Source organism: Oryx dammah, unplaced genomic scaffold, assembly GCF_014754425.2.
Source record: "Oryx dammah isolate SB20612 unplaced genomic scaffold, SCBI_Odam_1.1 HiC_scaffold_8, whole genome shotgun sequence".
In the NCBI taxonomy this organism is placed as follows: Eukaryota; Metazoa; Chordata; class Mammalia; order Artiodactyla; family Bovidae; genus Oryx; species Oryx dammah.
In genome coordinates this window covers 12262630-12275532 of record NW_024070192.1, presented here as the reverse complement: position 1 = coordinate 12275532, position 12903 = coordinate 12262630, and the positions used below count along the sequence as shown (strand labels likewise).

Sequence of the window (12903 nt, the reverse complement as noted above, 5' to 3'; positions counted from 1 at the left end):
GTGTGTGTGTGTGTGTGTGTGTGTGTGTGTGTGTGTGTGTTGTAAAAGAGAGCTTGGGTGAGAACCACGCCCAAATTCACGTCGCTTCCCTTCTTGGTTTAGACTTCGGGAAGATGCATCAGCTCTAAAGTCTAGCTGGGATGCCCAGATTGCTCAGTTATCCAAGGAGATGATCTCCAAAGACCTTCAGGTTCAGTCACTGCAGGAAGAGGAGATGAAGCTGAAGGCACAGCTGACCAGATGCCAGCAGGATATTGGAAGGTGTGTGTGATGGAGGAAGAGGGCGAAGATGGGGGCAGCAGGGTGGGTGGTCAGAGGTGGTCTTTCCCACAGAGCACAGTTCCCAGTCTGCACCAGGGCTATTTCGTCCCATGTCAGGAATCATCTCTGAGTTCTGATTTGTTCTAGTGTCTTGGTGTCTTTTCCTATCAGCCAGAACAAACACTTGAGTAAAGATAATATTCTCTCTTCTAAGGAATCATTGAAATATAATAAATGTACCCATTTTAACTGTACAGTTGATGAATCTTAACAAGTACACACTTAAGTATGTGGTACAGCCACCAGCACCATCATCATGTAAAACCCTTCCATCGCCCAAAGTCCCCTCCCTCCCTGGCACCCTGTGGACTGCTCTCTGCCACTGTGGGTTTCTCCTGTTCTGGAATTTCATCTGCATAGAATCTGACGGTTTATACTCTTTTGTGTCTGGTTTCTTTGGATATTTATTTGAACCTTCAGATTTTCTATTTTCTATTTTGTGCATGTGTCACTTGGTAATTTGTGTCTTTCAATGAGTTTGTTCATTTCATCTAATTGTTGACTTTACTGACATGAACTTGTCTATAGTATTTCTTTACTGTCTCTCTAATATGTGTAAAGTCTGTAACAAGGTCCTCTCCCCTTCTTCATATTGATGATACGTATTTTCTCTTTTCTTCTCATCAGTCTAGAGATTTATCCATTTTACAGATCGTTCCAAAGAGCCAGCGTGTGGTTTCTTTGACTTTTTTTCAGTGGTTTTTTGGTTTTCAACTTCAGTATCTATTCTTATCCTTATTATTGTCTTTCTTCTCTTTTCTTTGCTTTAATCTGATGTTCTTTTGCTAGCTTCTAAGACTTTCCCCACAAGGTCTCATCTGCTAGAAAGACGGGTGAGGGGTTTTTTTGCAGGGGGTTGGTATTTTTATTTACTTATTTGGCTACACTGGGTCTTAGATGCAGCATGCAGGATCTTTTGTTGTGGCATGTGGGATCTAGTTCCCTGAGCAGGGATCGAACCCGGGCACCCTGCATTGGGAGCACAGTCTTAGCCACATGAACCATTAAGGAAGTCCCAAAGCTGGTGAAGTTTTTATTTCACACATTTTACTTTTCATTAATCTCCTCACTGTGTGTGTGGTTGCTTTTAATCTCTGAACATATTTACAGGAGCTGCTTTACACATGTCACAGCTGTCCATGGCTGTCAGATATGTGGCCACTGTGTCAGCAGGCCTCTGGGTTGGTCGTCTTCCTTTCACAGGCCCCTGCTGCTCAGCTGTAGGTAGTTAATTAGTTAGTCCCGCTGAGCAGCTCGGAGAAGGCAATGGCACCCCACTCCAGTAGTCTTGCTGGAACATCCCATGGATGGAGGAGCCTGGTAGGCTGCAGTCCATGGGGTCGATAAGAGTCGGACACAACTGAAATGACTTAGCAGCAGCAGCAGCGGCGGCAGAGCAGCTTAATCCTTTAAAGGTTGCTTTAAATCTTTGTTATGGTGGCTCTAGGGTCTCTCTGTGACTCAGTGGTAGAGAATCCACCTGCCAATGCAGGAGACACGGAGATCTGGTCCCTCCAGTCCGATCCTTGGACGGGGAAATGGCAGCCCACTCCAGGATTCTTGCCTGGAAAATACCGTAATCCCGTGGACTGAGGGGCCGGGCAGGCTGCTGTCCGGGGCCACAGCGAGTCAGGCGTGACTGAGCACACACGTGCACGTGAGATCTCCCGCGAGGGCCAGTCTAGCCCTGGTGCCACACGCACGCCAGGGTCTCCACTGGGCACCTGGGCATCCTCTGATGATTCTTAAGGACACTGTGCTGACTGGCGGAGCCTACCAGTTCCTCCTACTTGCGTGGTTCTTTCCTCCTTCCATTCTGATCTCTCCCAACCCCCAGTAGATGGACACTGAGTTACGTTTGACCTTTCAGCTTATTGTTGATCCTCCAGCTCTGTGTGCTCTGCTGGGAACCCTCCCGCACTTCTCTAGTGCGGCTGTTTTCTTGTTTGTCTGAGTTTGCTGGCTTTCTTCCTGTCTCTTACTGAGTTTGACCTCATCTCCTATGGTGCTGAGTTTCTCAGGACTGGGCGGCCCGGCCGCCTGCTCCCCTCTGAACCTGGGCCTGTGTGAAGGTGTCGGCTGAGCCCGTGAACATGGCTGGCCAGGGAGCCCAGGAGGGACACCTCCCATCTCAGCTACATCACAGCCCAAAGGGACCTCAGGACAGTGTTAATGTTGGCACTTTTTACCCCCACAGGTACAAACAGCAGCTGTCTCTAGCGGTAGAGAGGGAGCAGAGCCTGGAGCGTGACAAGGTGCAGCTAGAGCTGGACTGGCAGCGCCGCTGCAAAGGTGTCGAGCGGGAGCAGTACCAGCAGGCCGAGGACTTGATTCAGGGCCTGACAACGGCCCGAGATCAGGTCTGCACTCCCCTGGGCTGTCTGACTTCTTTCTGCAGAAGGAAGGGCTGGGTATGTCCACTGCAGCATGGAGCTGGCTTGGGCCCTCACCAAGTTATCCTTTGCACTTGAAGGCAGTTGGCCTCACTGAGCAGTTTGGTTTATAACAGCAGGACTTGCAGTGATGAGTCCCTGCCCACAGCCTTTCTCTAATGGCCAGGCAGCTGCCTCTGGAGCTGGATGCATAGGTTGCCCCAGCATTTGCTGGGCTCCTCTGGCTCTGACAGCCACATATTTCCTGGGGTTTCTCACCCTCGTGTCTGCTCTCTGCTTCCCAGCAGGGTAGGGAGCTGGTCTGGACCTTGAAAGTGGCACCGCTCCCTTCTGATCCCCCCAAGGTGAACTGAGTCTGTGTTTTCCCCAGGTTGTTGCCAAGCTCCAGGAGACAGAGCGGCGGCTGTGTGACCGAGAGGTGTTGCTGAAGGCCGTGACCCGAGAGAGAGACCAGGCCCTGCAGGCTCTGCGGACACGTGGGCTGCTCCCTGAGGAGGAGGCGCAGGTGAGGGGCCGCCCTCCTCCTGAGTCTCCCTTGCAGCTCTTCCTCCCGGGCCCCTTGGAGATACCCGTTACCCCAGCCAGAGGGAAACACGCCAAATAGAATCAGCACTGGAGGTAGATCTTTGCAGCCATGTTTCTTTTAAGATGACTGTTCACACAAGGTGAGACCAAGGCTCAACCTGCTAATGGGAATCTGCACTCAATCTTCTTTGTGTCTTTAGTATCTGAAATATCAAAAAACCTCAAATTCAGATATTGTACCATGGCAGACGGTAACACAGAGAACCAAAAGGTCAGAGCTTTATCCCAAAACACGCTTCTTCACATGTGGTGACTGAGCCATTCGATATGTGACGATGGCCGTTCCTCTCAAAAAGCACAGACTCCCGTGCTGCTGTGTGCCAGCCAGAGCCTGACACCGACAATGGGACGACCCCAGGGTGAGTGGTGGCCCCGAAAGGTGTATTCTAGTCCTGGTGCCTCAGGGTGCAACCTTCCTTGGAAATAGGGTCTTTATGGATATGATTAATTAAGATGGATGATTAATTAAGGTCACATGAGAGCATCCCAGCAGGACATACTAGGCCTGATGCCCTAGGGGTCAAGCTCTGGAAGGTGTGTCTGTTAACAAACCTCTGGGAAGATTCACACTCAGCCAGTGGTCAGGCTTGGGAGCACTGGTGTTCCCAGGAGGAAAGGAGGGGCCAACCCTAGTCTCCAGGGTCACCTATGGTTCTGGGGACTCATCACTGGTGGTTTTTGCATGGGTGCCTTCTCTAGACAGAAAACAAATGCTTCTTTTTTGTTGTTTTTATTAATAAGCCTCCCTACCCAAATTTTTCTTTTTTGTATTTTACCGCCAGGCTGGCAATTACAAGAAGACATTTGTCTCCAAGCACCAGCTCAGCTGGTCAGGGAGGCCTGTCAGCAGCTAGTTGTCTTGTTAAGTGAACAGGAACCTTAGAAATGGCTGAGGGGTCAGAAACAAGTGCTGCATGCAGAGTGGGGGGGGATGTGCACCTCTGTTCTGTACAGGGGGCCCTGGAGGCAACATGAGGGGGCGTGGCAGAGCAGCACCTCGGACACCAGTGAAGGTGAGCTGGCCTGGTGGTCTTAACACAGAGATGTGGCCTTCTTACCAAGCAGGGACCTGAGGTGGTGGAGGATGCTGTGCAAGTTTCTGTTGACCCAGAGGAGTGAAGTCTGGAATCCTCCAGATAATAGCAAAACACCTGTGTCCCCCCTTCAGGGCCTTAATACTGTGACCAGGTTAAGGGTGTGGCCTGGTAAGGCGGCGGATGTCGGCTGGCAGGCGGCAGTTGGTGCTGAGTCCTGTAGAGGTGGGCCCTTGGCAGACACTAAGTAGGAGCAGCAGGGGGTCTGTCGTGCACTGAAGCCGAGACAGAGGCTGCTCAGGGAGGAAGACACGGCGCTTCCTGGGAAGCGCTGAGCCCACCACTGATTGCAGTGCACAGACAGGCAGCCTCTTGGCTGTGGCCACAGCTTCCTCTTTGCTTGGCACTAGTTTCGATGATGGCGCGTCGGCGGGGCCGGAGTGATCACCCCACAGAGACCAAGGCACCACTGCCAGGCAGGCTGCTACAGCAAACGCAGCCACAGCCACAGGGACAGAAGATTCACCTTGGGAATGGGCTGCACTGCAACTTTGAGGTGGATCCTGTTGTTCAGGACAAGGAAGCTGAGGCCCTAAGAGGGGTGGTCCCTTCCCCACAGGTGGCAGAGGGAGAATGTGAACAGTGCCGGCCAGTTGGCACAGCCCTGACCACTCTACTGTCTGCCTGAGCGAATGGCCCAGTGGGCACAAAGAGGGAGGTTGGATGTTTGCAGGAGGAGTAGTAAGGCAATAGCAACCCACTCCAGTACTCTTGCCTGGCAAATCCCATGGACGGAAGAGCCTGAAGAGCAGCAGTGGGGCCAGAGCAGTGGCTGGAAGGAGGCAAGCAGGTGCATAGCGGAGCCAGAGGCAGCTTGAAAAGCTGGGGACTAGCGGTAACGGAAGAAATAGCTTCACTTTGGAAACAAAAGTAATATATACCACTGCAGAAATTTTACAACATTAGTTCACCCTAGTGCTCTCTGGAATAAAGCTGGCCCAACGTTCACCCCAGCTCAACTCTGTGGCCCGACCTCTCAGCATGGTATCTTAGTAGGAAGTCATTGGTTCTTATGAGAAGTTGGCAGTTTCTTTTATTTGTCCTTCCGCAGGAATGTAATGTGCCTTTTTTCCTCTGGTGGTTTTTAAGAGATTTCCTTCATCACTGTTTTTAAACAGTTTGACCATGATGTGCTCTTTGGTGTGACTTTCTTTGTGTTTATCTTACTTTGGGTTTGTTGAACTTTTTGGATCTGTGTACTTAGGTTTTCATCAAATTTGAAATTTTTTTGCCAACACGTTCTGCATCCTTTTCCATCCCCTCATTGATCTGTGTTCGTGTCTGTCTGCTTCACATTGTTCTGCAGTCGTTAGAGCTCTGCTGTTACTTGTTCTTTTGTCTTTCACTCTGTTCTTGAGTTTGAAGGCTTTCTACTGCTCTGTGTTTATGTTCACTTAGCCTTTCCTCCTGTAGTATCTTATCTGCTCTTAATCCCATCCTGTCCAGTGAATTTTTCCTTCAGACAATATATTTTCATCTCTGTAGATGCTATTTTGTTCTTTTTGATATCTTCTATTTCTGTTTTTTCATATTTTTTTTAAATCCTGGAGTATATTTATGCGATAAAGTCCTCGACTATCACTCAGCATGATGTTTTCATGTTCCATCCATGTTGTAGTGTGTGTCAGAACGTCATTCCTTTTTATGGCTATATAATGTTTCATGGTGTTCTCTTTGTCCATCATCTGTTGGTGGACATTTGGATGTTTCCATTTTGGCTACTATGATTAATGCTGCTCCAGACATGTCTGCAGGTTTCTGTGTGGATCTGTGTTTTCACTTCTCTCAGGTCTGTATCCAAGAGGGGACTTGCTGGCTTATGTAATAGCTCTGTGTTTACTTTGTTGAGGAACAGCCAGATTGTTTTCCACAGCAGCTGCACTGTGTTACATCTTAAATTTACAAACCACCGAGTACTTTTACCTTTTACAGTGTACAAGGGTTCCATTTTCTCCACATCCTCACCAACACTTGTCATTGTCCATCTTTTGTTATATTTATTTATTTTATGTGGCTACACTGGGTCTTAGTTGCACCATGTGGGATCTAGTTCCCTGACCAGGGATTGAACCCAGGCCCACTCCATTGGGAGCACAGTCTTAGCCACCAGACCCCCAGGGAAGTCTCTCTCTCTCTCTCTTTTTTTTTTTTTCTCTCTCTTTTTTTTAAAATAACTGCCCCCTAATGGGTGAATAATGGGTTTTTGACTAAAAAGAAAGTCCCCAAATCTGTCAATAAAAATTATCTTTGAAAAACAGTGGTCTTTTCATAGTTCTGCCAACATTACCCACCTCCAGGACACATGAGGGGCAGCAGGGACGGGGGGCTGGAGGGTGCTGGCAGACACAGACACAGCCAGCCTCAGACGCACAAGGGAATCACTGGTTCTTGGCTCTAACCATTTTCTTTTTCTTTTTTCTGTATTTGGCAGAGGCCTCTAAGGTATCAAGGAGAAGAAATCAATAAAAGTTTTCCGTCTAGTGAGATCCAGCAGCTAAAAGAGCAGAACACAAGTTTGCGAAATGTTATTGCACAAATGAGGAAAGAAATGGAAGCTCTAAGTGACCAGATTCTTCCTGCTGCCCGGTTAGGAGGGGAGACCTCACAAACAAACCAGCCTGACCCAAAGGCAGCAGCGGATTCTGTGGTTCCTGGTGAGCAAGGGGGAGAGGGGAGATGAGGAGTCATCTCTACTGGGTCTGTAAATAGGCTTCACTTGGAATCTTAAAAATGAGCATCCCCCAGAGTATGACAGCTGCTTTCCCTCCAAGAGAAAGGATCTTAAGGCATATTTTTTTTGTACAATAAAAACTTTGTATTGGTTCGTGGAGGGAAAAACGGAAGGATGCACACGTGACACATAGGAAAACCAGAGACAGACTTGGACCAGGGGCTAGTTGGCACTCCTCTCTCCTGGAGGACCAGGCCTTTCCTCGGGGGAGCGTCCCGAGCCACAGAGGTGGCCTCACCTCCTGCTGTTCAGGGCAGGGACTCAAAGGATGGTGAGTGGAGGGGCAGCACCTCTGACGGCTGCGCTCAGGATGGGATTGTCAAGTCTGCATCAGGGATCACAGGACTGAGGGCTCCTGATAATGGGGCCTACTCGGAGAGCATGGCGAGCTGGCGACACACAGACAGCATGGGACAGTCTTGAGGGTTGGACGGGGTGGGCGCAGGAGGTAGATAAAGGGTGAGAGTGTAAACACCCCTGCCTATGTGTTTACTGTGTTTTTTGGAAGGTTACGTTCTGGCCCTTGAAGCAGAAATGCAAAATCTAAAGCATAAATTTAAAACACTGGAGGAGCAACTAGATGTGTTAGAACCTTCGAAGACATCCTTGTCCCGTGCTTGCGCTCAACCCAGCGTCCCGGCCTCCGCACATACCACCGGTGAGTGTCCTCGTCTCGTGTTGTGTGCTCTAATGACTTCCCAGTAACACAGCCCGAGGAGACGTTACAAAGGTGCCGCCCAGGACCCCACCTCCTCCTGCTGAGCCAGCCACTCTCCTGATTCCTCACCCTATGGCTGAATTTTCAGATAAGTGGAATTACAAGTGTGTATTCTCATCTGACTTCCTTTTGAGCAGCAGTTTGTTTTGGTTGATGGTCAGACCAGACTGTTCACATCATTTCCTCCCCCATTAGCAGCTTTTGAACTGTGGTGTTGGAGAAGACTATTGAGAGTCCCTTGCAAGGAGATCCAACCAGTCCATTCTAAAGGAGATCAGTCCTGGGTATTCTTTGGAAGGACTGATGCTAAAGCTGAAACTCCAATACTTTGGCCACCTCATGTGAAGAGTTGACTCATTGGAAAGACCCTGATGCTGGGAGGGATTGGGGGCAGGAGGAGAAGGGGACCCCAGAGGATGAGATGGTTGGATGGCATCACCGACTCGATGGACATGAGTTTGAGTGAACTCCGGGAGTTGGTGATGGACAGGGAGGCCTGGCATGCTGCGATTCCTGGGGTCGCAAAGAGTCGGACACGACTGGGCGACTGAAAACTGAACTAGCAGCTGAGAGAGCCATTGCTCTGGTTCCTGCCCACACTGCACAGTGAGCCATCTCCTGTGCAGTATGTCCTTGTATCTTACTTACTTTATACGTAATGGTTTGTACTTCTAAATTCTCTACCATTATCTCACCCCTCCCTGCTTCCCTTTCCACACATTAAGCGTTAGTTTATTCTCTGTGTCTGTGAGTCTGTTTCTTTTTCTTTATATTACTAGTTATATTTTTTAGATTTCACACATAGACATCATACTGTGTTTATCTTTCTCTGACTTATTTCACTTAGCATAATGCCCTTCTGGTCCATCCATGTTGTTGCAAATGGCCAAATTTCATTCTGTGATCAAGGAGTCAAGAATATGCAATGGGGAGAAGAAAGTCTCTTCAATAAGTGGTGCTGGGAAGACTGGACAGCTAGCTACATGTAAAATAGCAAAATTAGAACATTCTATAACACTACGTATAAAAATAAACTCAAAATGGATTAAAGACCTAAATGTGAGGCCAGAAATCATAAAACTCCTAGAAGAAAACTTATAGGCAGAACCCTCTGCATAAACCTTAGCAGTATTTTTTTGGATCCATCTCCTAAGGCAACAGAAATTCATAGTGTTTAAGACAAATTTATTCATCAGTCTGTTCCTCTATGGTTGGTCCAGCCTTACAGGCTTTTTCTGGTCTCCACTTCCATTTCTCTTAACTTCCTTTTCCAACAAGAAGCCTGACTCCTTGTCCTCCGTACGTTACTTCTTCCATCCAGTTCTTAGGTGTGAGCACCCTCCCTTGCATGGACGGAGGCCTTTTCCCACACAGAGGCCCCACCCTTTGACCCAGGCCCACCCTGGCTCTGACAGCCGAGCCAGGCTGCCCTCCATCCCAATTCCCTCACCAGCTGGATTGCAGCTCTCAGGCAGATCAGCCCCGGAGGGTAACTTCCAGCTGCCCATCTGATGATTTATGGGCTCGATTTTTCAGGAAGGAAAGAAAAAGGCAGGCAGGACACTCTGCCTATATAGTCATCTTGTCCCAGGTAGTGGAAGTCTTACTTTTGGCTTTTCCAGTGCTGATATCTTTTACTTTTTTTTTTCCTTACATTATTTCCCCCTGACTGAACTCTTTATTCTGATGTTGATCATAGCTGACTTTCTTCCTGATCCCAGAGAAGAATTTTCAACACTTTTAAGTTTAATCATTACTTTTTTGTGTCAGATTAAGGAAATTTCTTCCTATTCCCATTGTAATACAAATCTGTGTTGTTTGTCATGATTCTGCCTCCACTGGGTTCAGTTCAGTTCAGTTCAGTCACTCAGTCGTGTCCGACTCTTTGCGACCCCACTTGAACATTATTTAGTGTTCTATTTTGATCTGGTTTTTTGGTCTTATCTCTTTAGGTACTTTTTCTAGTGTTTTCCCCAGGAATTACAGTATACTTACTTATCACGGTCACCTAGTGTCAGCACTTTGCAATTGCAAGTGGAATGTGGGGATCTTACCACTAGTCAGGCCTAAACACCCCATTTCTTGTTGCAAATACCACCCCTGTGTACATTGAGAACAACATCAGACAGGATTCTCATTTTTGCTTTCAACTGTCAAACATAATTTTAAAAACTCAGGAGGAGAGGTATGGTCCATTCTTTCCTTGAATCCTTATCCTTTCTGTGACTCTTTCTTGATTCTAGGTTCCTTCTGTCTGAAGCACTTGTTTCAGCAGATCCTTTTCAGCAAGGCTGCCGTGACAGACTCACAAGGTGTTCCTACATCCGAGATGTCTTTGTTTCACCTGAAGAGTATACTCACTGGTATAAAATTATGAGTTTATAGTTCTTTGCTTTCAGCACTTAAACCATTTTCTTCTGGGGAGAAATCAGATGATTGTTTCTGATGAGAAGTCTATTGCCTTTCAATCATTTCTTTCTGCCTGCTTTCAAAGTTTGTCTTTAGTTTCAGAAATCTGATTATGATGGTCTGGGCATAGATTTCCTTGACTTATCATTTTGGCATTGAAACTGAACCAAATTTGAGAAGTTTTCAACCATTACTTCAAGTATTTTTTTTAGCTCCACACTGTCCTTCCTTTTTGGACTCCAATGGCAAGAGTATTAGAACTTTTGTTTTTCTCCCCTGGGTCACTGAGGCTCTGTCTGTCTGTTTCCAATCTGTTTTCTCTGTTGTTCAGATTGGAAATTTTCTGTTTTTTCTTCAAATTCACCAATTCTTTCTTCTGTTGAGCCCATCCAGTGAAATTTTTATTATGGTTTCGGTTCTAAAATTTCCATTAAAAAAATTTTTTTTTCATACCTTTGCTGAAACTTCCAATATTCCATTTGTTTTGAGACTGTATTATATTGCCTGTTGGAATTGCTTTAATCTGTCTTCTTGATATGGTCTTTTATCATTCAAGGTGCAATCTTCCTTGTTGTTGGTATGAGTGATTTTGGATTCTGTCATGGATGTTTTGAGCATTGTGTCATCCGCTATTACACATTGTTTTGTGTTTCCTCAGCATCTGCTGCTGCTGCTAAGTCGCTTCAGTCGTGTCCGACTCTGTGCGACCCCATAGACGGCAGCCCACAAGGCTCCCCCATCCCTGGGATTCTCCAGGCAAGAACACTAGAGTGGGTTGCCATTTCGTTCTCCAGTGCATCTAATACTGGCTTATTCTGTCCTTTCTTCTACCTTATTTGCTTTTTCCCTCATTTTTGAAATGGACATTCAGCTCATTTATCTTTCATCCTTCTTTTCTAAAAAAATCTTCTGTGGCTATAAATACTTTGGAAAGGACAGCTTTAGATGCATTCCTTAAGTTTTGATAAGCCGTGCTTTTATGGTAATTTGGTTCAAAGTAATTTCTAATAGCCACTGTGATTTCTTCTTTGACCTGTGGATTGTGTGGACATTTTCGTTATTCCTAGCCAAATGACTAGGAGTCAACACAGGTCGGCCTCTAACAGACACTAGCTGGTAAAGCTGGATTTTTCTTCTGCAAAGACTCCTGTTTTATTGGCATAAAGTTTGTTCTTCATGTGCATCTCGTCTCAGTCCTTGTGGGCACCCAGCTGCATCTACTTAGCTTTAGAATGTCTTCAGTGTCCCAGTGGACCAGCAGTGACAAGTAGCCATCCTTGGAGGAGGGCAGAGAAGAACATACCTATGCACCTCTGCCCTGGATACCACAGATGTCCTTCTCAAGGCAACAGCAGGCAGTTGGAAGCTGCCCCAGGATGGTAGGAATGTTATTCTGACAAAATCACTCTTTCTGCAGGAGGAGCTGTGCCAGTTGATAGAGCGTCCATGGGACTGGCACTCAGAAGGCTTGGAGACAGAGCGCATCTCCTGAGCTTCCTGGTGGCACGACTGAGACAGAAGGTATGGCCACCCTCTGATGCTTGACTGCGTAGGTCTCCCAGCTGAGGGCACTGCCGGGGTGGCAGTGAACCCCAGGAATCTGCTGTGGCCTCTCTGTGCCTCCGGCTCCCTGTGAGGACGGGGTTATTGCTGGGAGCAGCTGGCTCGCCTCTCATGTGTCCCTGGGAGGCACACGGTGAGGACCGGGTCGACGACAGAGGGGAGTCCAGGGCAGGGGGGACAGTGCTGGCCGTTGACACGCAGGGCCTGTCTCTGCCCACCCAGGGTGTGCTGGGCGAGTCCAGGGACTCACGTCAAGCCCAAGCACTGAGCTATGGCAACAGCATGTGCTGGTCTCCACTGTCTGTGACCCCAGATGCTTCGCCCAGTGCCGGCCCTTGCAGTCCCCTCGGCCCTGCCTTCCGGGGGACAGGTTGTAAGCAGGTGCTGGGGTGACCCCCTCCTTCCTGTGGAGGTGGGACGACTGGACAAACTCCAGTGCATCTCCACCCTGGCACCTGGGGCTGCTGACCCAGCCTGCGCTTTATTGCTATTATCTCGTGATACCTCTTTTGTGTAGTGTTTTTTTTTTAATTCTGGTAAAATATACAAAACAAAATTTGACGTTTTTGCATGTACAATTCAGTAACATTAAGTATATTCACAGTATTGTGTACCCATCACCAGGGTCTATTCCCAATAGGACATTTTTATCATTTGAACAGAAACTCTGTTCCCATTGAACACTTAACTCCCTGTTTCCTGCCCCCAGCCCTGGTAAACTCTACTCTTCTGGTCTCTGTGAAGCCGGCTCCTCTGGGAGCCTCCTATGAGTGAAATCACCCAGTATTTGTTCTTCTGTGACTGGCTGCTTTCACTCAGCATACCGTCCTCAGGGTTCATCGATATGGAAGCAGCAGTCGGAACTTCCTCTTAAGAACCCCACGTTCAGTGTACCCACTCATCTGCCGGACACTTGGGTTGCTTCCGCCATTTGGCTGCTGTCACTGTGGTGGACTCCTATCTGTCCAAGCGTCTGTTTCAGTTATTCCAGGTAGACGCAAAGGAGTGGAATCCCTGGTCGCAGGGTAATTCTACATTTAACTTTCTGGAGAACCGCTAAACACTTCCACAGTTGGCTGCGCACTTTCC

General features: G+C 47.8%; 1 protein-coding gene across 3 annotated transcripts in view; it reads left to right on the top strand.

Annotated features, from left to right (window-relative positions):
• CCDC57 (coiled-coil domain containing 57) overlaps nucleotides 1-12903 on the top strand; it is a 108585-nt gene that overhangs the window by 35414 nt on the left and 60268 nt on the right. For all 3 annotated transcript variants that reach the window (XM_040244888.1, XM_040244889.1, XM_040244890.1), the window contains exons 8-13: nucleotides 103-261; nucleotides 2519-2681; nucleotides 3085-3219; nucleotides 6825-7047; nucleotides 7633-7782; nucleotides 11672-11772. In XM_040244888.1, the coding sequence (XP_040100822.1) occupies nucleotides 103-261; nucleotides 2519-2681; nucleotides 3085-3219; nucleotides 6825-7047; nucleotides 7633-7782; nucleotides 11672-11772 (931 nt within the window). The remainder of the gene's footprint in view (nucleotides 1-102; nucleotides 262-2518; nucleotides 2682-3084; nucleotides 3220-6824; nucleotides 7048-7632; nucleotides 7783-11671; nucleotides 11773-12903) is intronic.